Raw genomic sequence first — 26,118 nt, forward strand, 5'->3', positions numbered from 1 at the left:
TTCTCACATCTCTGCCTGGTCTGATGGAGCTGGCTGGCTAAGGCATCCTCTCACGCAAAAATTATCCCAGATTAAAAGAAATTTCTTTTCTCATAAAAAAAAAAAACTTCAAGCACACTCCTACATTCGAGGGCAGGTGGCACGGCCAGCCTCAGCAATCAGGGAGCTGGGGTCAGCCCAGTGGGCTTTGGCTGGTGGCCCCTTTTAACCACTGGACAGCAATGTCTTTTCGTCCAAGAATACCACGCCTTACCTTCAAAGACTCCATGCTAAGAAAAATATTGATCCTTGATTACTTAAGCACGGTCATTCAGAGACACCTTTTTAAATCAATGCATAGGCTCAGACAGCAGGGGATGGCTCCTTGGCATCTGCACTTGGGCAAGCTTACAAACTGTTCCAGGCCAGTTCTACCTAAGGGTGATGGTTACTGTACACTTGGACCTCCGTGGTGTGGATATATGTGTGGGTGTGTGTATGTGTGTTGGCAGGAGTGGGTCTCAAGCCATGCTTCTCTAGACTTTTCAGAATTCTTCACGGCCCAGGATATTGGCAAGCAGTCTGTCTGTGAAGGAAGAGACCTCAACGACATCAAACAGCTCCAGAGACTTCAGTTCCGGCTCTTCTGGGGAGGAGCCGTGTGGAAATTTCCAACTGAATCTGAGGCAGTAGTCTGTCCGTCCTGTGGGGCAGATGGGCCCCACTGGGCAAGCCTACAGCCTCCTCCGGCATCTTAACCCAAAGGCAGCCTGGCAGCTTCCTGTCCCCTGCTGTTGGCCCTCGGGGGCCCTTCTGTTCTGGAAAGACAGGCTGATGACAAAGGGAAAGCCTGTCAGCGGACACTGGGAAGGCCCATCACAGCTGCCCATGTGACGTCACCCTGAGACAGCTTCAAGTGCTTCAGCATGTCACTGCTGGACAGCTGAGGGGGCCAGGTGGCTCCACCGGCCGGTCTATGGGATGGGAGGTGCAAGCCAAACAGCCAGGGAGGGCTGGAGACGGGATTTCGCCCTGCACCTTTCTGTGTGGCAGGGACTAGGGAGAGGTGTGAGGTCCTTGGGGACACCAACATAACGGCACGGACAGTGGCGGTGCCATCGCAGAGAAGTTCGGGGGGGGACGGAGAGGCGAGGAAATCGTGTCCCGCGGCCATGATTCACATCTTGCCTGCTCGCAAAACCGCAAGTTGGGAAAACCTGAAAGTCTCCACAGAACTCTTTTTTTTTTTTTTTTTTATTGAGATGTTAAGACAGCTCCATTGTTTTAACTCTGAAGCATTTCTAAAGGGCTACTAAGACATGCTGTGATGAAACTGTCTTTAAAAAAAAAAAGCAACCAAAAAAGCCTTTCCGTTTCTAAATACGGCAGTGACTAGCGTTTCCTGGAAGATAGCCTACCAGGGGTAGCAGAGACTTGGGCTTCGTGCTTGTCAACCCTGACATACACAATGGGCCTGGATGTCACCGAGAAGCAGGAGGGACAGCCACATTCAGAAACCTGCCCTCTCAGTGCTGCCTGCAAACACCGGCATGGCGCTGTGACACCCAACATGCAGAAGCTACGGGGTTTCCGGTCAGCACCCTGGGACCGCTCCCCTCTCAGCTGCCCCTCCGAACACAAGACGAAGAATCCTAGAACAAGTCTGACTTCTTCTAACCTGGGACCTCCACCAGGAGTAACCCCTATACAAAAAAAAGGGTGGGGGTCAAGCCAAACTGCACAAGACATGGTGACCTGCCATCTTCCGCTGGGTGCCGGGCTGGGGCCACTGTCATGGCTTCCACTGAACTGCTGGCTCACAATGACAATGACTTTGCAATCCCTTCAGGGCAGTCAGTCCTGAGTCACAGTCAGATTCAAGGGCAGGGCCAACTCCGGAAATAGCCCCTGCCGCCTCCGTCCAGGACAGGGAGACTGCGCAGTCACACGGCAGGCCTCGGGCTCAGAGCTCCTGCTCGGCGGCAGGCAGGCAGGCGTGCGTGTGCCCGTGTGCACACACACCAAACACACTCGTTACTTCAGTGCCATTTCAATCTGCCTAGCGATGAGCTGGGGCTCATCACAACATACTGGCTTTCTTGAGTTGGGCTATCTTCGGGCATTTTCTCCCCAGTGCCTCTAGTGCTTGGCTGGAGACAGCCTTCTGGGGTCTCATCACACTCGTGCCGACTCCTGCTCTCAGCTGAGGAGTCTCAAGCAAGTTTTTTTTTTCCCCCTCCACCACACCATTCCTGTTTGCCCTGCTCTGCCAATAGCAGAGCGTTCTGGGAGAAACTACATCCTTCATATTCCCAGTTCAGCATTAGTCTGACCAATAGTTACTGGTTTGGAAGGGGGCGGGTAGCGGAAGGAGAGACAGCAGAATTTGATGTTTTGGCCTATTAGCAAAAAAACTAAGCCACACTACCGAAAAACTTCACTGAACTCTACATTTGTAAGATTTCAAGGCACAAATAGGCCAACCTGGGCAGCAGCCTTTGTATTACATGGGAAAAAAAAATACGAACACACCTATTAAGAGAGAGAGAGCAAGCATTGCACACTGATGCAAAAGGCATCTGGGAGAACCTCCTTGGCTGCATTCCAAGGCTCTCAGGCCACAGCGTAATGGTGGATCTCCAGGCGCCACAGAGCCGAAAGCCGTGGTTAAGAACCAGCACCGCGTGTTCACGTCCCAGCCGCTCGGTCTACAATGGGCTTTGCAGACTCGGTCTACCTGGGTCTTGTGAAGTCCACTGATGTGATGAGAACAGCAGAATCTCACAGCAAACCTTCAAGGACCCCAGCTGGGTACTGGGACCCCTGGGCACTCTCAACTCAACCCAATGGTCAGTCCCAGACAGATGGCCTGCTGCTGATCAGGACCACGCCCGCCCCCACCAGGGGTATCCTCGCCCGAGTGTCACGTCCAATCTTCCCAGCCAGACCTCCTTCTTCCCTGGGAACCCTCAGCATCTGGGCCACATTACGTGACAGGCCCCAGACTGCACATTTCCACCCCCAACTCCAAGCCCATGCCTCCAGCGTTGACATGGGGAGCTACCTGAACACATAGTTGGGAAAGAGCAGGGGGCAGGCAGGACCAGGTCAACACACAGGCCTGTGACCAAGAGCCCCTCACACAGCAGGTGACAGCTTTGGGGCTGGCCTTACAGTTCACCACTCCAGTCCTCTGGCTTCCCAAACAAGGCTCCCAACTCTGGCCTCAGTGACAGGCCTGTTTTCTGACATCCCCTCTTCCCCAGCCCCCGTTTCCTGTCACTTCCTGTTCTTAGGTCCTAGTGCTCACATGCCTGCTGGGTTACACTGGGTGGCTTTCCTGACGTGAGGGCCCGCAGGCATGCTCTCCCCCACCTGACCCCCAACGGCGTCACTGCTCCACCACCAGAGTTTTGCTGGTGGTACTTGGCCTTTTGAATGTGTGTGAGCTTTTCTCAACAGGTGCCGGCAACACAGTGCCAAGATGCAAATTCCCCGGGTCCCCAAACACAACATGCTCCTCACTGAGAAACTCGACTGCGGCCAAGAACCGTTTCCGAGCAAAACAACCATCTTGCAGACACGCAGAGCTCACCCCCGCCCCACCCTGCCCCCGTTTGAAAACGCTGCAGCCCTGGCACCCGACAGGTAAGAAGGTGAGCATGCAGAAGAGACGTGCCCAGGAAAAGGTGCCTGGCATTAGCTGGGCAATCTGCAAACCAGCCTTCAGGAAAACTGCAAACCCGAGCAGTTCAGGAAAGAAAAGAGAAGGAAGAGGAAAAAAAAAAAAAGCAACAATTTATTAAGTATAAAAATAATTACGGTTCAAGTTAAGGCAAAGCCACGTAAGAGTACAAACCTTAGCCACGGCCCAAGACTCGGGGGACTCTTAATTTGAAAGCGCTACAATGACAACCTATTGTACCATATCGGGGACACCGGAGAGGGAGGTGAATGGAAATGACACGGAACTCTGATACAACTGGTTTTCTCCCACAAAGCTGAAATACCAGCGCAGAAGAGAGACAAGTGCAGAGCCAACAGGCTTGTAACAGACTACTGCTGTGTTTGCCGCTGGCCGAAGGCGCGTCACAGGAAGCAACCGTGGCCGATTGTGTTCCCTGAAGTCTATAAATAAACACCAAGAATGCCTTCCTGCCTCCTTGTCACGGAGAAGGAACACAAACGGACCGGATGGCGGGACAATCCACACGCCACCAGGTGGGTAATCAACCTTGCATAATACATTCATTTTGGGGAGGGGTCGGAGAAGAGGTGCCTCAAAATGCATGGCATTTTCTAAGGAGTACCAGCTGTCTTACAACCAGTCACCTTCCTCAATTCCCCGACTCTCCTGCAGGAGGGCACGGTGGAGTGGTGCTGCCTTGCCTTCGGGCCGGACAGGACAGCCCAGGGCGGGTGCACCAGGGCCAGGGCCACCCTCTCAGAGACAGCAGCAGGCTTCTGCAGAGAACAGGCTCCCTTTCGGCAGGGATTAGTAGGGTCCCTCTGGAAAAGATAAAAAGCATGCCACACCTGATGATGCTGAAAAGGAACATGGGAGGGGGGAAGGAGGGGAACTCTGAGTCATCCAGTTGAGAGCCAGAACACAAACAGGTTGCCACAACTCCAACTGACGTGGGAGGACTCTAGCTGGAGTGACTCACTCGGGGATTTTGGGGAAGGCATTCAGATTTTCCCACTCCCTGGGCCAAGGCCTTCTGGTCCGCGAAGTAGATGGCAAAAGCATAACCCAGACCATTTCAGATCTTCTCAAGAAATGAAAGCATTTAAGGATGGGCGCCGTGGTGTAACAGGCTAAACCTCTGCCTGCGGTGCCTCCTGTGGGCCCTGGGTCAAGTCTTGGCCGCCTCACTTCTGATCCAGCTCCTTGTGGAAGTGCTTTGCACCCCCAGCACCCGTGTGCGAGATCCGGAAGGAGCTTCCAGTTCCCAGTCTTGGACTAACCCAGCTCCGGCCACTGCAGCCATGTGGGGAGTGAACCAGCAGATGGAAGATCTTTTTCTGTCTCTCCTCTCTCTGTAACTCTGCCTTTCAAGTAAAAATAAGTAAATATTTTAAAAGTGAGGAAGGAAGGAAGGAAGGAAGGAAGGAAGGAAGGAAGGAAGGAAGGAAAGCACTATGTTTTAAAAGGCATGGTACAACAGCCACCAGAATGGCTGGAACAGAACAGCTGTCCAACACCAAGTGCTGACAAGCAGGCGCAGGGCTGCAGTTACCAGCGCTGGCAGGGGTGGGGACCAGTGCAGCTGCTCCAGAAAACAGCTGAGCTCTGACTGCGACCTCAGGAATCTGCTTGAGAGCAACGAAAAGTCTGTCCACAGAAACACAGTTCTACCAGTGCACACAAACGCTATTTCCAACAACAAAACCCAGAGGACTAGACAACCTGTAAGCTGATCAACAGGACGCATTTACATCCACACGGTGGAATGCTACTCTGTAGTAAGACCAAACTAAAAACGCATGCAACATGGCAGAATCTCGAAACACCACAGCCAATGAAAGAACTAATTAGTCCATGCTCTGATCTGAGATTTCCAGAAAAAGGTCAAGGCCAGAGATGAAATGCAGCTGAATGGCTGGCCAGGCCTAGCAAGAAGCAAGGTGGACTGAGTACAAGTGGATGCAGGGGACTTTCTGTGGGAGGCAGGTGCTTAAAAATGACCTTGTAGTATTGGTTACCCTCTTGTAGAAGGCTTCTTTCTCTTCTCTGAATACTTTATTTTTATTTGAAAAACAGAGTTAGAGAAAGAGAAGCGGGGGAGAGGATTGTTCATTTGTTGGCTAACTTACCAAATGGCCTCAATAGCCAGAGCTGGGCTGAGCCAAAGTCAGGAGCCAGGAGACTCTTCGAGGTCCCCCCAGTGGATGCAGGGTCTCAAGGACTTGGGCCATCCTCTACTGCTTTCCTAGGCCTGTCTGCAAGGTGTTAGATCCAGAGTGGAGCAGGTAGGACTCGAACTAGCACCCAGCCGGGATGCTGGCACTGCAGGTTTAACCTACCAGGACACTATACCAACCTCTAGCCAAAGTTTCATACCAATCAACAAACCGTGCACACGAGAGTTTTATGGCACATCAAACATTTGCAATAGAGTGGCATAAAGTCACCTCTGTTCCTGTCACCCCAGGAAGCACCTGGAACGCTTTACCTTTCCTGCCAGGAACAGAAGGGGGGTGGCGAGGGGATGGGATTAGACCTTGGACTTCAAAAAAGCAAAGCTTGTGCACATGTCAGCAAAGGCGGAAAAAGCAGACAGCACACTGGCAGTACACCAGACCCAGACGGATGCCGTCTCCTCCAGCCTCTTCTGCAGCTCCTGACCGGCGTTCTCATTGCTCTGCAGACATTTTTTTCTCTTCTTGGGCATCAAACCGATGGGAAGGAATGGCCACGGGAAATGAATAGCATAAGATAGTTAGGACTCTTGTCTGTAAGCATGACCATGTGCAGCAACAACTGTTGCCTTGCCTACCAAAGTGCGAGGGAACTAAAAACATACACTTCTGGAGACCCTTTTTCACATGCTTTCTTTGATACTATGGCTCATCAGTCTGTCTCTTTGCTTGCACACACACACAATTCAGAGATGTATGTGAGTGCGTGCATGCAGGGGCTACAGCAGAGGGACCGGTGCAGGCTCCACCAGCTAACCCTGCACCTCCAAGCACTGGCCATCCCATACGGGCACTAGTTGGCGTCCTGGATGTTCTGCAACCCATCCAGCCCCCTGCTCATGGTTTAAGAAACCAGAGAAGGATAGCCCAAAGCCTTAGGACCCTACACCTGTGTGGGAGACCGGGCAGAAGCTCTCGGTTTCTGGCCTTGAATCAACTTAGCTCTGGCCACTGCAGCCATTTGTAGTGAATCAGCAGAAGGAAGATCTCTCTCTCTCTCTCTGTATCTCCTTCTTTCTGTAAATCTGCCTTTCCAATAATCTTTAAAAATACAAACACACACACAGAAGAGCTGGGATTGCATGGTGGCTCAACCAGCTAGTCTTCTACCTTGTAAGCATCAGCATTCCATATGAACATCTGTTGGAGTCCTGTCTGCGCCACTTCACAGCCAGCACCCTGCCTGCACTCTGAGAATGCAGTAGAAGATGGCCCAAAGCCTCGGGACCTTGGACCCATGTGGGAGACCCAAATGAGTGTCCTGGCCCCTGGCTTCTGACAGGCTCAGCTGCAACCACCGAGGCTATCTGGGGAGTGAAATAGCACTCTGCAACTCTGCCTTTCAAATCAAAACAAACAAATCTTAAAAAAAAAAATAAAAAGATGAGGAGCCAATGTCGTATCAGTGGTGTTGAAAATATATGGGATGATGTTCTCAATGAGAGAACTGTCACGCACCAACGTCATGAGGGGCGGGACCTGGGAGACACCATGAACTTGGAAGTCACCACCTCACATTCTGAAGCCCTCGGTACTCATGAAGACAATCAGCATCTTAAGGAAGGAAGGCATCCTCGATGACTCAAAATAAACCACTTTGGATCGGCTCCAACAAATATCTGCAACCTGGCCTAGAAGAGGCTCCTGATGAGCAAAACAGCTCCAAGCATGAGCCTTCCTTTCCTTACCTGGCCCCGGGTGGCTCCGGGTGCCCTGGCGTGATAGCGACCTGAATCTCCCGCATGCTGCACGTAACTGCACACTTCTTGGGGATTGTTTTCTGCTCGGCTCTACAGCCTCTCCTTACTTGGGAGTTGTCTAGGTTAGGGATGAAATACCAAATCTGAAAACAGTTTAAGTAACTACAGAATATGAAAAGGAACTTGTTAGACTCAGAATGTACAGCTAGTATCACATTTCTGGCCTTGGCTTTCCAAATCGGCTTGACTGACAAGAGTCGGCAGAGTTCTGTGACTGGCCCCAGACACACTTGCCATCTGCGGGTGGATTTATTACTATTTCTTTAAAAAAAAAAATCACATAGTCAAACAGAAACACTACCATTATTTATATGTACATCCATCAAACCCCTATCTGTGCTTACAAATCGGGCAGAAAGCATTAAAACGGATCCAGCTAATTCAATTCCCCAATTTCCCACCAGAACTTCCAGCCTGCCTGTGGAAAGGGCTGCTTTATTAAAACAAGCCCTGGCATGGAAACTCGAGCGCAGGACAGCCTCAGGTACAATGCACGGCATCCTTCAGTCCCGAGTCTCTGCTCTGCTCATATCACGTGTCTGGCTGCTTCGCAGGCGTTCTGAGATGCTGAGTACTTTATGTTCCCAGCCAGGAGTGATGTCTCCTGTTTCCTCGGTATTTTCCAAGAGCTTCTATCACGGGGGGCCGTACAGATGACAGACTCAAGCAAACGTCTGACTTGGGGCTTGCAGCAATCCTCACTGTTTGTAAAGAGAGAGGACCCTTCATTTTTTTTTTTCTCCCTCGCACATCTATTTCTTTCCAGACACGGAGCAGCCAAGTTCTACCTAGGAAAGCAATGTGTCACGTTGGGGGAGGAAGAGAATATGGGCCAGTCAGTGCGTTCTGGATGAGACTGCACCAAAGCCACCATTGCTCTGAGTCCAGCAGACCCTCTGAGGGCGGGGACCGGCAGTCTGCCTGCTGCATGGAGTGGGGTTAATGTCCCAGCTATCCAGAAGCAGACGGGGGCCAGCTCGAGTCCGTTGGCCTATAAAAAGGAAGGACTCTTAACTTCAAAGTTCTCAGTCACAAGGCACCTTATTGCATACCGAGATAATAAAATAATAAATTCCAAGAGCTTTATGTACACCAACTTACTCTCTTAATCTCTTGTGCGAGAAGCCAAAAGAAGTTATTCCTAACTTTACAGATGTGGAAAAAAAAAAAAAAACAGAGCCGAAAGGCAAATGATGAGGGTGGAAAAGTGACTCACAGTGAGACGCCTTAGGGTAAGATGACTCGATTTGAAAGGGAAAAAAAAATATATGGCAAGAAAAAAGGCTAGGTCACTGTGAGCTCAGCAATGGGCTTTCAGGCGAGAGACAGCGGACTCTAACACAATCGAGATCCTTAAACCAGCAAGAGCAGGCGTGGGCCCAAGATGTCACCTCTAGCCGAACGGAGCGCAAGCCGAGCACACACAGGGCAGAACTATGGGACGGCAGCTGCCCCACAGACTTCTGGGAAAGCCAGCTGCAGAGACCAAAATGGCTGAAGAAGACATGCCCAGCAGAGTCGTGCTGGGCACTACAGATTTACCTACAGAATTAAGACAAAGTGACTATTTATAAGGGCTACCATATGACTCAGAGATTATGTTTACATGCTCAACACTGAGGACAACTATTAGAAACAGGGAAATGATATTCTAGGAAAAAACGCAGTCAGCTCACAGACCATCATAACTCTATACATTTGTCTGGAAACAGACACTATTCTGTGTCACAGATGGAAGACAGAGGAGCAAGAAAACTACCTAATGGTTCTACCACTCACGGCAGGGAATAAAGATACAGGAGCCAAGGCAACAACAAGACCCCAGTACTATTATATAAAACCATTAGAACAAAAGTAGATGACTCCCCAAATTCCAGAAACACAGTATTTTAACATGTCCTTCAAAACAGGGGCTTGCACAGTAGCACAGTGAGTTCAACCTACCGCCTGCTAATGCAAGCATCCCATACCAGAGTACTGGCATGTTCCACTTCCGATTCAGCTGAATGCTAACGTACATGGAAAAGCAGAGACGGGCCAAGCGTCAGGGCCCCTGCCACCCACATGGGAGACCCGGATGGGGTTTCGGAGGTGCCAGCCTGGGAACTGTCCGGTCCTGGTCCTTGTGCTCATTTAGAGATCTCCCCCCTTTCTGGTGTCTCCCGCCTCTCTGAGTGTCTGCCTCCATCACCCTGCCTTCCAAATAAATAAAATAAATCTTAAAAAAAAAAAAAAAACTTAGGAAAAATTGAGGCCAAACATGCTTACCCTGTTGACTAATGCAATGGGCTTCCCTGGCCAATCAACTAAAGAGATGTTTAGAAGGATTTTAAAGGTCAAGGGAAAGAAAGATTCCGGGGTACATGATTAGGTGGCAGAGCTGGCTCTCCTACTAGAAGACATGAGGTCACCTGCAGTGACATCAAGAGGATGCCTGAAAGAAGAAAAGTCTTTCTCACTGAGGAATAAAGGAATTACACAAAATGAAATGCTCTTTCTCAACAGCAGAAAAATTTTTAAAAATGAGATTCCTGAGTCAAATGCCACTGGTGGGGGAAAGCTTCATCTCAGGCCACTGCTTGCCAGCAGGACCTTCTGTCAGCATTAGGGAGAGGGCTCAGGGCCTTGGGAGTCATGTTCGCTATGCACAGACACCCACATGCCTAAAGGGTTCCTGGGCTGGCGGGCCTGGAACCGCCACGTTGGCCATTAGCGCTGGCATGGCTTTCCACAGCAGTGGGTGCATGGAAACAATGGCAGAGCCCTAACCCGCGCTGACACCAGTAGGTACTGCTAAAAAAAGGCATCTTATGAGTGCCATATGAGACCCAGCACAAAACAACGGCTCATTAAAATGCCTGGGATGAGAAGGGCTGCCAAGTGAAGCATTCTGTCATAGGAACGAAACCAACTGAAAAGCCGCAAACGTCCCCCCCCCTTCCCCACCTCCCGGACCGCCTGCATCCCTTTTCCAGCTCAACTCTTTATGTTTTCTATGAAAATGGCTTTCATCTCTCATGGCGTAAGAAAGAGCTGATGGCTGCTGGCATCGGGACTGCGGAAAATCAACAAGAGTAATTAGTCACACGCTTTGGAGTTGTTTTCAAACTACACGGCTGGGCGGGGACATTGAGAAACGTGCGCTTTTCACGCCGGTGGTCTAGGAGTGTGTGCAAGCCTTAGGAAGAATTCTAAGACCTCACCACCCCACCCCCGACACACACACACCCCGCCACCAGCCCGGGGGCAATGATGCGACTTGTGGATGCTGCTTCTTCCCTCAGCGCACACAAAGTCACTGGGCGGGTTGTGACATGGCTTTAATGGCACATTTACATGAGCTGTCGCACCTCAGGCACTTAGCACAGGGCTTGACGCACAGTGAAGGTTAGCTATTATTATCCTAACAGATCCATTCAAAGATTTCTTTTTCTAAAAGATGGGAGAGTAAGTGAGGGTGTGTGGGTAAGTGGCTGACTATACTTTAATTTTCCCCAGTTATGCGAGTTGAAACAGGGAAGGAATTTTAGCACTTAAAGAGTCCGCAGAACATTTCATTTTTTTTTTCCTAACTGCAGATTCTTAATACTAAAAAAAAAATCCTATGGAATAAATGAACACTGCACTGATTCAACCACATATGATAATACAGAGCAGATTTTCTGAGGCTAGCAAAAACACGTTTTATCAGCAATTCCTCTGCAGTCCCTTTGAGAGGGTTGTTGTGGGGAAGGCAGAAAAAGAACAAAAAAGTGAAGATCTCGTATCACCCGCTCTACCTTCAGACTTGGGGCAAAGGAAATTTAAAAAATCAGGGATTTACCAAGAAAAAAAAAAGACAGTTTCACACACACACAGGATCACGGATGTTCCAAATATTCCAGCCATCACATAACAGATTGCATATTAACAGCCCCGCAATTACTCCTTTTCTTTGGTTTCTTTGTAATTACTTGTAATGAATGACCCCATCACTCAAGTCAGAGTTGACATCCAGTGCAACACGGGCGCACAAAGGCACTCTGGCAGCGGGCAGGGAGGGCTGGGACGCCAGGGGACACACGCAGCCTTCTGTGGAAGCCAAGCCAGGGGAAGTCACCGGAGCTGAGGGCCACAGAAACACACCAGGGCAGCTGCCCAGCCCACCGCGTGGCTGGTTCCAGAAGGGACTCCCGGGCTGCCGGCCACCCCACCTCTGTGCTTTGTGCCCTGCTAGCCTGCAAGTAAAGCCACGCGTGGCATCCACAGCCGTGAGGGAGGGGGCTGAGGAGGGCTCAGGGTCACTTTCATTGCACCTTGCGGTGTTCAAAAATGGAACGGGAATGAGCCTTTGTCACACAGTGTCACGTTTGTACCCACCCTGGTCACACAGAAAGTTTCAATAAACAGCTGGGATCAAAGTGCTACCACACACAACACACACAGTTTCAAGAAAAGGGACAGAGGAACAACAAATGTTGCAAAATGCACCAACTAAGCTGGGAGTGTCTATCCAATCAAAAAAAATCTGTGAATCATTAAGTCAAACTAAGATGATCATCGGTGCGGCTCACAGTCCAGTGTTGTAGGAAAAACCAGCAAAGTGACCAGGGAAGCGAAAAACGCTCCATGATTTAGGAATGAGCACAAAGAAAACCATCCAGCACGGGTTATTCTTTTTCCTTAAAGACTCAAGAAAGCAGAACTGATCACTTGTCTCCCATCAAATGGACGCTCAATATTGGAGAGTTTTGCAAAACCATTTTGCTCCATTTTTATGCTTGAGTGTTTCAAAGAAAATCTTAGATTTTACACAAGGCAGCAGCCTGCAGCTTGTGCTCCTCAGGTCCCGGCAGGGAACAGCAGCAAAGGCAGCCTTAGAGGCTGCGGGAGGCACCTCGCCGATCCTTAAGACACATCCTGACGGGCTGTGGCCTCAGCCTGCCCAGACCAGGCGCACACACACACACACACACACACACACCACCACCACAGCTCTGCCGGTTAGTAACAGCCAACCTTAGGAACGCTCTGTGCTTGGAAAGAAGGCCAAAGAACACCTTCTGAGATAAACATATATATAATATTTACATACAGATATGCCAGAGCCAGGTAAGATACTCCTTCGAATTTCCAAACAGAAATTGTCTTCTTCTTAAAGGAACATCCCATTCATGTGCTTTCCTGAAAACTCCATCTATATGTTCTATTCTAACAAAACAAATGTTTATATAACATAATCTTACACAACCAAACTCCACAAATGCATACAGTTTACAAAAACCTCATTTTCTAACTTTCGGCTATGAAGCACACCTTGGACTTAACTTTTGAATCAGTTAAAGGTACCAGGTACCAACAGGGGAAGCCGCTCTTCTAAAACCCATGGTCGTTTATTAAACTGTCACTTTAAAACGCACACACTACACGACCCACTTGCTGAAGTCCAACTTTCTCACCTGCCCCTGCACAGCTGGCTGACCCACTCACTCCAGTCGCTCTTGGTGTTCTAATTCAGGTTCTCTGGCTTGTCCCTTGCAAAACGTGATTCAAACCAAACGAAAGGAAGTTGAAGTAACGAAAAAAGGGGAGGCCAAAGCAAAGCCAAGTGAGTTTTATCATGTGTGTGCGCGCACGCACACACAAACAAGGCAAAGACACGAGGCTAGAACACAATGGAAGCAAACGTCCAGGAAGACATAAGAAGATGCGCAGAAGAATGCACCTGCAGGAAGGTGAGCAGTGGCTGCCAAGACGGCACGGCATGGACAGTTCGCTGTGCGTGCCGTGGGTGCAGAGCAGAAGGCAGCAGGGGCGGTGGGCGGCCAGGAGAACGTCCACCCACACCCAGTGTCTTATCTGGGCGGGAACAGCTCATCATCCCAATCGACTGAGATGCACAGTTCATTATTTCTGTCTGTCCTATTGAGCGCAAGGTGTTTGTCTGGCTTCCTCCTCTGAGTTTACCTGCAAATCCAACTAGTACTAGTAGTGCCGGGCCTACTGCTTTAGCATCTTGGGCACTTTCTTCGGGAGAGGGCAGGGAGACACCTGTGTGTGGCTGACACAGCCAGGGCCAGCTCCTCACTGGCTCAGTTACCATCAGCCTGGCCTCTCACCAGGGCCACTCTTCTCGGTGTAGGCAGGCAAGGTGGCTGGTGTGCATTCCTTAAGGCCAGTGACAGCTGCACCCTCTGAAAGTTGACCCTGTGTGACGGAGTCTGCCTACTTGACCCTCCTCCTGTGTGTGCAGGGTTGGGAGGGGTCAGGTCATCTGGGCTGGATCCTGGGGCAGGCTGGCAGGTATGGACAGCAAGTCAGACAGCTGGCTAGCCAGGAGAACAAAGCAGGCTTACGTTAACAGTACCCAGGTGAGGACAGGAAACAAACAAAACACTGTGACTTAAGGCAGATGAAAAACATGGTGCCCTGCACGGAAAAGGAGCAAGTTATCTGCTTCTCCTTTGCTCCAAGGACAGAAATTTGAAATGAAATCACAACTTTAAATGCTAGCAAAAAGCATAGTGATACATGACCGTGGGAGGGACAACTCCTTCTTACAGGGTCCAGCTCCCCACAGGCTTGTAGTGACATCTGTTGCCCTACAGCACTTATTCTGCCCAGGCCAGAGCCACAAAGGTGTCAGGGCTTGGTGGAGCTGGCTGCACAGTCGGCAAGAACTGCTGGGGACACCCCAAGCTCTGTGCTCCAACGGAGCATCACCCATATTCTTGTCTGCCCTCAAAGCCAGCAGGCTTCAGCCGCCGCCGCCGCCACCCCACCCACGAGAGGAAATAGGAGTCCCCCTCAACTGTGGCACATCTGCCGTCTCTTTAAATTGCTGCCTGGAACGGAAATGAGAGGTGGCTTCTCCCATACCTTCTGCCACCGCAGCATCCGTGGAAGAGAAACTGCTGGAGTGAGGGATTGTCATTCTCTGTTAGAAAAGAACCCCACAGGCCCTGTACCCCCCGCTAATCTTCAGAAGGTGCAGACCACGGCTGGCGCCGGGACGGCACTCTGGCCCGGACAGTGACGCCAAGCAACCTGAAAAGACCACCACTTTGCCGCTGCACGGTCCACTCTGCACTTGGTGGTCTCAGGCTGAGTTCAAAAAAATCTCTACCAAACTTTTTGTTGTTGTTGTTGTTGTTTTTTAATACGAAGAAAGATATAACTCTTCTTCCTTTGGGTAGTTTACGATCTCATTCATCATCTCAAAGCCACTTTCAGAGATGCTTAAAGCCATAAACACACACACAAACACACAAGGCCTACCGTAGCATGCTGAGGCGTCATCCAGAAGCTCAAGTCCATTTACAACGGCAGCTCTCCCTGGTACTGTTTAACAAAACAGTCCTCAGAGTCTGTTTGACCGTAGTCCAGGTCTGGGGGTACCCCTTTTTTCCCCAAACACTAACGAGCCCGATCTTAGTCCTCCCAAGCCCCTTTCTCCAGCTCTCTCAGAAGGCAGCTCATGGTATCCTCAAGTGCACTCTGAAACTTTGCAATCACCTTGACCATCACGTGCTGTGTGCACACCCCAGCCACCACCATGCCCATACTAAGGCAACACATCACACAAGTTGGCAATGATGCTATCAGCAAGAATTCGGCTTTGGAATCAGCCATGATTCATCACAAGGCTCCAAACAGCAGAACAGATAATAATAATAATAAACCACACCACAACAACACATTTGAATCCCCTGGTGCTACAGCGAATCACAAAAACAGTAAAATGTAACCAGGCAAAAAAAAACAACAAGAAATTTTCTCTGCTGGTAGCCTCTGTTGAAAAACCGGGTTTGCTAAGACAGCCGTCTCTCAGCAGTCCACGGACAACTTACCTGATTTCACAACGTTTTAGCAGAGTGACAAATCATGCGGCCAATTAAAATTTCAAGAGGAAAAGAATCCCCCCCAAAAAAACAAACAAATAAAAAAACTGTTGTGAAAACTTTTGCAAAGTTAACGTAACTGAAAATGTTTTCAATTTACAGGGTGGGGGGGGTCAGGGAGGGGGAACATCTCCTTTGCTTTACAATTAGTAAAATTTCTCCTGGGTGAGAGGCAGGGTGCCTGCCACACAGCCCAACCCGACCAGGCGGGCGCCGCGGAGTTTATTCAGCGCATCTTCATCTTGCGGCGCCAGAGGATGTGTGGCTCACTCGTCTGATGTAACCCCGCCGCCCCCCTACCCAAGTCCAACTGCGCTATTTAAGCGCAGAAAACACACTGCCTCCGCCCCAGGAAACGCTTATAGTTCCTGGTGAAGTTTAATGAAAACGCAGGGAAAAATATAAATAATGCTATTTTGTTATTGTGACCCAAGTCCTCGGGGACAGAAAGTGACCCCTCCACACAGGTGAGTCCCTCTGTCTCAGCGAGGTGCGGGGCCGGGGGGGGGGGGGTCTCCTACCTTTGCAAACACCTCGGCGTTCGCCCTTCGCTTCCGCTTTCGGGGTCTCCGGTTCACTTGGATCCATTTCGAGACCTGAAGTTCATGGTATTTTTAACCAACCGCGCGGCCGGTCCCTGCGAGAGCCGCGCGTCCTCCCGCCTCCCGACGCGCAGCTGCGGGCGGGAGGGGAAGGGGCAGCTCGCCCGGGTGCACCTGGGGAAGCCACGGGTACCTCTCATGGTGAGCTGGGGGGCGGGGGCGGGAACTGACCTTCGCCCTGGGTGCACCCCGACCCCGCTCCAGGGCCCCGAGCCTCCCACCAGGGCCACCTCCCCCGCTGCCGCTGCCCGTGGCGGCGCAGCCCGTACTCACCTCGGCGCCCACTTGCAGCACCAGCCCGCATTCCTCCCCGGCCTGAAGCTCCCTCTGCAGCGGCTGCGGGAGGAGGAGAACGAACGAATCAAGTTTATCCCCGGTGCAACCTCAGCCTCCCTTCCCCTACCTCTCCCCACACCTCCACCCGACATCCATCAAGTCCGTGCGTTCGGCCCTGTACCTCGCCCGCCTAGGTGAGGGCGGAGGCGGCGGCACCGGAGCCCACGAACCCTCGCGCACGGTCAGCCCCACGGGGGAGAGCGGCGTGCGCTCCGGGGCCCGCAACACCTAGGACGCTGCGCGGACTGCGGGGGACGGGGCGGCGCGGGCGGCGGGCGGGCATAGGGCCGGGGGCGGGGCCTGCCTTAAAGGTATAGTGCGCCCACCCCTCCGGCTGCCCCCGCCCCGGCTCGGGCTGTTTTTATTGTTCTCTCTGCTAACGTCTTCCCGGCTCCTTCCCACGCGTGAAGAACCCCCCCCTCCTCCGACGCACATGTCTTATTCCCCACCCCAAACACACAGACCGCGCGCCCGGTCACCCCCGCGTACCCAAGGAAGGGTCTCTGGGTGGCGGGGAGGGCTGTGCCTACGAAGCGCCCTCTCTAACCTCCATCCCCAGCCCCCGTGGCCAATCTGAACGCGCTGTACAGGTCGGAAAGTTCAATGGCCCGGGTGGCTTGGGCGGCCACAGGGCAAGGAACTTCGGCGTGCTAGCACTCTCCCATTAAGTAGATTTCGGCGGTGGGGCGGACGGGGGTGGTGGGGGAGACTTCGGATTCCACGAAGGTGGGAGGTGACCACCCCGGGGACAGGCCAGGAGCGCACCAAACCCAGCCCCCCATTCCACCACCACCGTCACGCTGTTCGGGCAGCGGCCACCATGCTCCGACCACTGCCTGCAGGCGACCAGAACAACCAAGAAGAAAGTGTCCAGTTAGTCGGCGGGAGGGTGCGGTACCCCAAATCCTCCCATCACCTCTCCTCCCACAACCCCAGAGACCAGGGAACTCCGAGTCAGAGAACCGAGGCTGCGGGTGAGGGCCGGCGGTCCTGACCATTCCTTCGAGTTTAAGGCGTTTCTTTCAGGAATCTGTCCTGCCTTCTCTTTATGGCTGTTCCATCTTTCTTTCAAGATCAAAAGGTTCAGATCAAAGCCAAGATCAAACTCGCTACTTTAAATAGCAGCAACTTCGTCCCGTGGAGCGTTTTTACACAATAGAGAAGCTTCTTAATGGAGACGTCAGAGTGGAAAACTTTATTGTAGCCCTGCGCTCCATATAACTCCGCCGCTGAAAATTATAGCGAGGGCAAACACGCGCACGCCTTATCTCCCAAGACAAATAACAGGTCTGCTCAAACGTGGGGATTTGTTACCGGAGTGTTTGCGCTTGCAGGAACACACAGAAGATCTAACTTAAGAGGGGAACACCAAATAGCTAGGTTAACCGTTTGCTGTTAGAATTCGCAAAGTGCAGCTAAGTGCAGGTTCATTTTACTACAGATTTTTGCAGCCTCCTTGCCGATTCTATGTATTGCACCACTGCTTGTCTACAAGTTTTCTACTGTTAGGGCAACACACAGGAATAGTTATTACTTTTGAAAATGCTGATGGCACACACATACGGGCAGGTGAACAACTGCCAGTGGAAATGCGTAATGTAACAAGGCTGCCTCCATTTTTTAAACGGAAGGAGAACTTTGAGCTGTTCAAGCTTCCATGCTACAAATAACAGATTCAGAGTCACCAGATTTTCCCCCCATCGCGTGGTGTTCACCACCCCTAGGGACTCTGGTATGAACCCTGTTCAGTACTGATAAACTCAACAGCATCCAGCTTAAGAAAAAAAAAAAGGAAACCTTCCTTCAGGGTACTCTTTGTAGACAACCCAAGAAGTTCTCAACAGACTCTTTTGGAAGACAGGAAAGTCGACATTAATTCCAAACATCCAGCCGCAGCAGTTAACTATTGTTAATTAAATCTTAGGTAGGCTTGCAGGAAAACATGTTGCTACAGTTACTGGAAGCTTTCCTCCTTCTCCTCCCCCCACCTTTAGTGCGTCTGCCGGGTTGTGTAGTCTCAATAGCATACGAGCTCAGGGTGGATCGTAATTCTTTAAAGCCTGCTAAGCCCCTGGGACCATCTTGGAAACCGAGACTTGGCCATCCTGTCTGGCGGCCGCTGACGCAGCCTCGGTCCGTACTGGCGGGCAGCTGGTGGGAAACCAGGAGCTTTGGGGCATCACCTGGACAAAGGCAGTGGCTCACTGCTGTCACTCTGCATTTCTGGGACACCGTGCTGAGTGGACGGCCACGGGCTGTGGTCTGCCTCGTCCTGTGTGTCCCTCTTGGTGTTCCTCCTGCCGCAGAGGGTCCAGGCTAGACTTTCGGAAGGTGATCCCACACCAAGCGCTGGGCAGTGCTGGGGGCACCTGTCTTTCTCTTCTTTGCCGGGCCACAAGATTCCTTTTCCCCATCTTGCTGGGCTTAGGGGACACCTTTCTAAAAAGTTCTTTCCTCATTCCCCACCCACCATCCCCAGTCCAAATCAAATCAGACCACTTCTCATAGCATCCGTTTTCTTGTGTCTTACATATGCATTCTAACTGTGTCTTTTGTAATGAGGCTTTATCACCTTTTGGAGCAGTTTTTACAGAAAAGTGGAAAAAACACAGTGTTCCCATAACTCCCCTCCCTGCCCAAACAATACATACACCGTCCCCCCACTCTGTCTTGCATTAGGAGGGAACACCCATTGCACTTCAGGAAGCAGCATGGATAGGAGGCTCTTGGTTGGCTCATGGATAGGAGTCTGTGGTTGGCTATGGCGCTCACTTTTTCTGTGTTACATAGTTACAGATTTTTAAGGTTAATGCATTGTACATCTGTCTGCCCAGGAAGAAAAACATCTTTGGTTCTAGATTTCTGTCCAATTACCAAAAACACTGCCTTGACATTTAGTAGATGCTCAGTAAATACGTTAAGGTGCAAGGTACGATACAGAAAGATAATCAACGCGACAGGAAATTTCAAGTAGGGGAGGGCTTTTAAGAACGAGATTGTTCTAAGTAACTCCTGTTTTGCTACTATCATCCCTTAATGTATCAAGAGCATAGAGGATTGCATTTTGTAAACAAAGAAAACAGGACACATCAATGACATTCTAGGATAGTTCTAAAATGACTTTAAAAAGAAACATAAGCGAGAAACGTTTCTGAAATCCCTCAAATATTAATTCATCTCCTAGCCTGTCTTACAAAATGGTGCTAGCAGCTCAATTTTGTTGCAGAAGACGCACATCTTGTATGATACTGGAGAAAATACTAACACACATTATTCTCAGGGAACTAAACATCGAGCCTGTCGTCCACCTCCATGTGTTTCTTCGAGGCCCAGACATCCACCAGCGTAGGCCGTGGAGCTGACGGGAAAGCAACCACTTTTTCAAAGCTTGGAGTTCTATAGTCAGGGGCAGGGATTCTAATAGCGTTTGAGGATGTGGTGAAAGCACCTTAAAGCTCACTTTAAAGACAGATGTTTTCTATTTGAATCCTAACTCTTAAAGTGCCTCATCTGGTAGAGACGCAGGTTTTGAAAGGAAGCCGTCCTAAGAGATCTTGTCAAAGCAGTTTATGGTAGCTGAAGACAGTTTCTTCAGAGGCTTAGGAGACCAGCCACCCCCCTGAAAATAAAAGTGTCACTTAACCCAGGGGCCGGAGATCACTTCGAAGGGAGAAAGCCTTTTCCAGTTGGATAAGGGGTGAGGACCCCCATTTCCTAGCATTCCCCCCACCCACCCCCGGTCCGCATGCACATGAATGCGGTAGAAGCAGAGGAATGTTCTTCCCCAGTCCACTTGGAAGCCCAGAGGGCAAACAGGAGGAGCCCTTTCATTATCCCCCAACAGCCTCACAAGGCAAATTACACTCCCCTGGGCTCGGCAGCTGCGGAGAGAAAACCATCCACTTGTAAAGAAGTCAAAAAGGCCTTTGAATTCCGAACAAAGTAGAGGTTTCCAGAAGCTTCCGCCACTTTTAGAAGGGCCTTATTGCCAACATATATTCAGGGTGAATTATAAAGGGGGGCGGTGGGGGGGAGCACACTGGTTCTGGAAATATTTTAAAGTCAGAATCACCTGCAAGAACGATTAAGCATTGTAAGCAAAGTTTGCAAATGTTTACACCTTTATTATTTTTTTTCTGTTGTCTGTCTTTCTTAGCTGGTTTTAGGAACATCATACATGGTGTGTTTTCTTGTGCATTTTGTCTCTGTTAGAGAACGGATGGCTAGTTTCTTTCTGAAGAGGGTTTTGGCCCCGCCCCACAGTGGGAGGGGGGCAAGGGAGGAGAACCTCTTAGTGGATATTCCTGATCCAACATAGAACTTTCCAGAAACAAGCAATCAATCCTGCGCTTGGGGCAGCTGATTGCGGGAGCCGGCGGCCCTGCACTGAACCGGCTAATGGCTAACGGGACTCCTGCCTCTTGGGACCCAGAGCCCTCTCCTCGCAGTTGCTACAGAAATCTTTCAGAGAGTCTGACTGCGGCACGGTTCTAACCGATGCAGGCTGCTGGCGCTCCTGAGTCTCTAGGAAAAAAACGCACCCCTCAGTTCTCAAGAGGCACACAAAACCTGCTGATGCCCGCCCTGCGTGCCTGGCCTGGCTACTATTAAGTCCATTCTTGGATTAAGCCAGACCACCCCCGGTTAAGCTGGCCCTGGACTTCATCTGCCTGAGGGTAACTCTGTAACTCCTCTTATCGCATTAGGGTCCTGGGAAGCAGCCATCAACCTTTATTGAGGTACATTATCAGAAACAGCTCCCATAAAGTCTATCACGGTGTTTACCGGAAAGATGGGTTAGAGAGGGCTGTTGATTACATTAGAGAGTCATTTTCTGCGAGGACCCACAGGGGAAAACATCGCTGGCCAGCAACATCAGGAGCAGCTGGACCAAGGCTGCAGGCTTTGTCTTGAACCTCGTGGAACATTGCCGTCCGCCCCTTCCTCCTGCTCTGGGAAGCTCTGTGGCTCTGTCTCAGCCAGGAGTGGAAACATCCTCACTGTACGTGCACTGAACTCCAGCTCTCACTTCATTTTTCTATGTTTCCTTTTGCCTTTCTCTTCTTAAAATCAATTTGTTTGAAGCCAGAGTTTGTCTGTCTGTCTGTCTCATACACACACACACCCACACACAGAGGCACATGAAAAGATCTTCTGTCTTCTGGTTCACTCCCCAGATGCCAGGGTTGAGCCACACTGAAGCCAGGCGCCATGTGGGTCTCCTTTATGTGGGTGGCAGGGGTCTAAGCAACTGGGCCATCGTCCGCTGCCTTCCCAGGGGTGTCAGCAGGGAGTTGGATCGAAAGCCCAGGAGCTAGGACTCTGATATGGGATGCCAGCATTGTGAATGGCAGATTAACTGGCTGTATCACAACACTGGCCCCTTGCTTCATTTTCTGGCTTTTATGCCTATCATGCTAGGTTTATCAGCTCTAGAAGCTACCTTTACTTCATTGTGGATAAAGATTCAATAAAGTATGCTGGGTTGGCTTTTTATTTTGTTAATTTTCCTTTTTCTCTTTGCAAAACAGAAGCAGAGTTTAGAAAAATTGAATATTTCTCTCTACTAAAAGTGTAGGAGTGAAGCCTATAGGATTGTATCCTGCTTATGAAAGTCAGGTAAGAGAATGATTTAAAAAAATAATAATAGTAACAATAAAACTGAGGCTAGTGCAATGGCTCAACCGGCTAACCCCCTGCCTGCAACTGGCATCCCATATGGGCACCGGTTCTAATCCCGGCAGCTCCACTTCCCATCCAGCTCCCTGTTGTGGCCCGGGAAAGCAGCAGGACGTGACACAAAGCCTTGGGACCCTGTACCTGCGTGGGAGACCCAGAAGAGGCTCCTGGCTTTGGATCAGCTCAGCTCAGCTTCTGTCATTGCAGCCATTAGGGAGCGAACCCTCTCTCTCCTTTGCTCTGTAAATCTGCCTTTCTAATTAAAATTTCTTTTTAAAAAAGAAAGCGATTATTTCTTTAACAATTTTTTAAATAAAGCCCCCAAAACAGACATGGTGATGTATAAACATCACACAGACCTATCATAAAAATGTGACCCAAGCGATATCAAAGCGAGGGCCCTATCTTGCAGGGAGAATGTACATGGCGACATGTAGGTAGGTTATTCCGCAGTCTTAGAATGCTGACAGCATTATTAGACTTCGTGAGCACAAAGATGAGGGGGACACTCCATCCACAGGCGAGCAGGGCAGCCATCCTGCACAGCACGCGGAGCGCAGGAGCAGGTGGAGTCCCGGTCAGTGGCTGTGGAGCCTCTCTTAAGCCTCTTTTTCCTATGGAGTTGGGAAGCTCACGGGACGTATGGGATGTGCTTGCGATGGGAAGCAGCTGGCTCTATATCAGGTTCTAGAAGCCACACAGCTTCCACGAGCAGGTGAACGGACGGAAGTGGGTTGAAGTGCCACCCATGTCGACAGAGACTGTGGCGCGTTGGCACTGGGCCTGGAGAACAGGAAGGGCCTTGGACAGGCGTGCCTCTTCTGCTTGTACCTTCCCATCCAAAGGACTGGGAAGTGGAGGCTCCAGCAACGGCATCACCGTGAGGACTTGGCATTGCTAAGCTCTTAAAGCTCCTGGTTGGAAATGTTAGCGTGGTATCTGCGGCAGTGCAAGAGCTCAGGGACCCCTAGCATGACTGGTTCACAGTAGCGGGCTTAGGCTGTGGAGCGGATCAACCCCAGATGCACACACAGCCCATGGAAACAATATCATCCCATACCACACAAGCCCTGCTGAAAGAGATATCCTGAAAGATGAATGCTGGTACACCACCCACTCCCTGACACCTGCACATCTTAACTTGGCATTCCTGCCTTGTGACCTTAAAGAACAAAATTACATCAGAAGAAAGGGGCTTTATACGAGCAGTTCCCATTCCTGATGCATTAACAGAACCATAGGGAGTGGGGGTGGGGGTGGGTAACAGATCCAAACCCCCAGGTCACTCAGGGTCACATCGCTGAGCAGGGGAGCCAGCCAGCAGCTGTTTTTAAAGCCTTCCTGGGGGATCCCAGCGTGCAGCCAACAACCCAGAACCATCAGCCTAGATCATTTTAATGATGTCCCATTGCTAACAGGCTACTAGGAAGAAATCCTACATGTTTAGAAGGCATTTACATTTCAAAGCTAGAAACACAAGAGGACAAGCCACAAGCACTGTGCCATTATAGTGAGTCCTTGGCTGGACAGGGTGGGCTAGAGGGCCAGCCCAGGTACCAATATAGCTTACATGTAGGGATAAAGGTTGGGGGCAAGGTGAGTTAAGCATGTGTGCATGCGCGCACGCACACACACACGTACACACAAAGCTAAAAAAAAGGTGCAACAGCTGGAAACACTATTAGAAGGGAGGCATGAGTGAACAGGTATTTGATATTTGGGGCATGTGGGGCTTTTTTTTCTTTCTTCCTCTATGATTATTGTTCATAATCTTCTAAATCCTGAGCGAAAAGAGAAGAGACTTGTGTTAGGGGAGAAGGACTGTGCTGCTGGCCTGTGGTGTTGCAGGCATGAAGGGGTTACCTCAACTCACGGCTTGCAGACAGCAGCCTAATTATGATGACTGGCTGCCACCTCATTACCTTGAAACAAACACTGGGCACTTGGAGGGCTTGGAGGCTGGAATCAGGGGACACCCTGTGCCCACGGAAAAGCCCTTTTGCTGTGTGCAAAGGGGGGCTGTTCAGGTCCATGCTGACTTCCTGGAGGCCTTGCGTTCTTCCTACTTGAATGGGCTTCCTGATTTAGAAAGGGCTCGCGTAGGTTGATGCTGTAGGAAGACTCCCCTGGTGCTTTGCCTTATAAAAGGTATTGGTTACTGATTGATTAAAAAAACACAAGCAGTATTGCGTGTTGCCGTTTCACTAGCTTGAAAAGCAAAGCCACCCGTGTCTAGGCACCTCCTTGTTATTTCTGGTGACGGAGTGGGTGTAGCATCCGATTACGCCTGTACCCGGACACGCCGAGGGCTTTTGGAGGACGGGGTGTGTGGGGAGACGACTGGCTTGTCTATTTTTAAAAAACCTTGGCAAGCAGACTGGTTGTCTATTATCTGGTCTGCAAAAGAAGTCTAATGAAGTACAATGTACAAACAAGAGGAACAGGCCTACATCATCCTGCTGCTATTACAAGGTACAACGCATGTGTGCAAGCACACGCACAGAGAACAAGGAAAATAAAACCTGCTGCGTTTTCGGGGTGGGGTGACTGCCCCCCAAATATAAATAATACGTGTGAGAAAGCCACTTTCCAGAGTGTTTGGTCACCAAACATTTAGCTCCATACACGGAGGTGTTCCAGGAAAACAACAGGGAAGGCTAGAATTAATTGGCTGCTAAGCTTTCCTCTTCATAGGATGTTTCCTCCAGCAGTGGATTAAATCAACGTTCAACGCGTCCCTGGTCCAGCTGTGTCCATATTAGGAAAGCCTGAGCTCACATCTCTCTCTCCTAACAGTAGAAAAGAAAAAGGACTTGTCCTCCCTGTCTCTTGGCATCGTTTCCATCCCCACGTGTGTACGTGAAAGGGTGGGAACTGGGGAATGTGAGCCTGATCCAGTGCTGATCAGCCAAGCAGCACAGTCTCATTGATCTCCAGATACCAGACGCAACCTCTTTCCACCAGGGGTGAACCCAGCCACTCTGTCCAGGACGGCTTTTTGTGCTCACCAGTATGAAAGGTGGAAAAGAACCGCCAAGGACATTAGAGCTTTATTAGACTTATCATAAACACCTCCTAATAGGTGGGATTTAAGAATCCTAACAGGTGGGATTTAAGGACCCATCCATTGAATTTATATTCATATTAATATTAGGAATGGTTGGATGTATTAAACCTAACGACCTTCTGGTCACATCTGAGTATTGTTTTATGGTTGGTTTTTGCCCTGCCTTCTCTGTGGGTGTTTCTCATTCTCACTGCTGTGTTCTGTGTGGTTCAAGGTCACTGGGACTTGTGCTGGCTAACCTTCCACCGTGAAAGTGGAGCTGCTATCCCTCGGTGCTATCCTCCGGCACGAAGCTGAGGCAGCGTGGGAAACACGCAGCTGAGAACCTGGACCTGAGCATGCTTTGCCATGGAGGAGCTGGATGGGAGGTTTACACCGCCTCTCGGGGTGGACAGATTGGAACTAAGCTGGGATGAGCTTAGCAGAACAAAGACTGAAGGCAGGAGCCACAGTCAATCACTCCAGGCTGATTCTCTTTCTTCTTCCCTAACCCAGCCTGGGGTTTGAACCTCAATCAATGATAAAAGGTCTCCGAGGGACAGAGCTGTCAGAGCTGTGACATCATGAGAAAAGGCCTGACCTAATGACAATCACATGGACTGGATGGCCCTGGATGGAGCCTGCAGGTCCAAGGCACATTGGAGCCACCACGCTCAAGAACTTGTCCCTTCCTGTGACAAATCGAAGGGCGTGAGGAAACACATCCCCTTTTACTCTGCTTGCTTCTGAAGAGATGGTGCCACTTCTGCCCCCCCTCATCCTGTCTCACTCAAAACAATAAGCTGGTTTACTGGAATGTGACAGGAATGTCATTCATGGATATTCGCTATTCTGAAACTGTCCTGTAAGGTGCTAGCGTGAGCAGGTGTTAGATCTAGAAACATCACGAATGC

General features: G+C 50.4%; 1 protein-coding gene across 1 annotated transcript in view; it reads right to left on the reverse strand.

Moving 5' to 3' along the window:
- Nucleotides 1-26,118, reverse strand: part of AOPEP (aminopeptidase O (putative)) — a 274,924-nt gene that overhangs the window by 51,715 nt on the left and 197,091 nt on the right. Inside the window, exons 12-13 of the mRNA XM_058657305.1 lie at nucleotides 16,417-16,479; nucleotides 16,063-16,137 (exon numbers count right to left, since the gene is read on the reverse strand). Coding sequence (XP_058513288.1) covers nucleotides 16,063-16,137; nucleotides 16,417-16,479 — 138 coding nt within the window. The remainder of the gene's footprint in view (nucleotides 1-16,062; nucleotides 16,138-16,416; nucleotides 16,480-26,118) is intronic.

Source organism: Ochotona princeps, chromosome 31 (genome assembly GCF_030435755.1).
Source record: "Ochotona princeps isolate mOchPri1 chromosome 31, mOchPri1.hap1, whole genome shotgun sequence".
Taxonomy (NCBI): Eukaryota; Metazoa; Chordata; class Mammalia; order Lagomorpha; family Ochotonidae; genus Ochotona; species Ochotona princeps.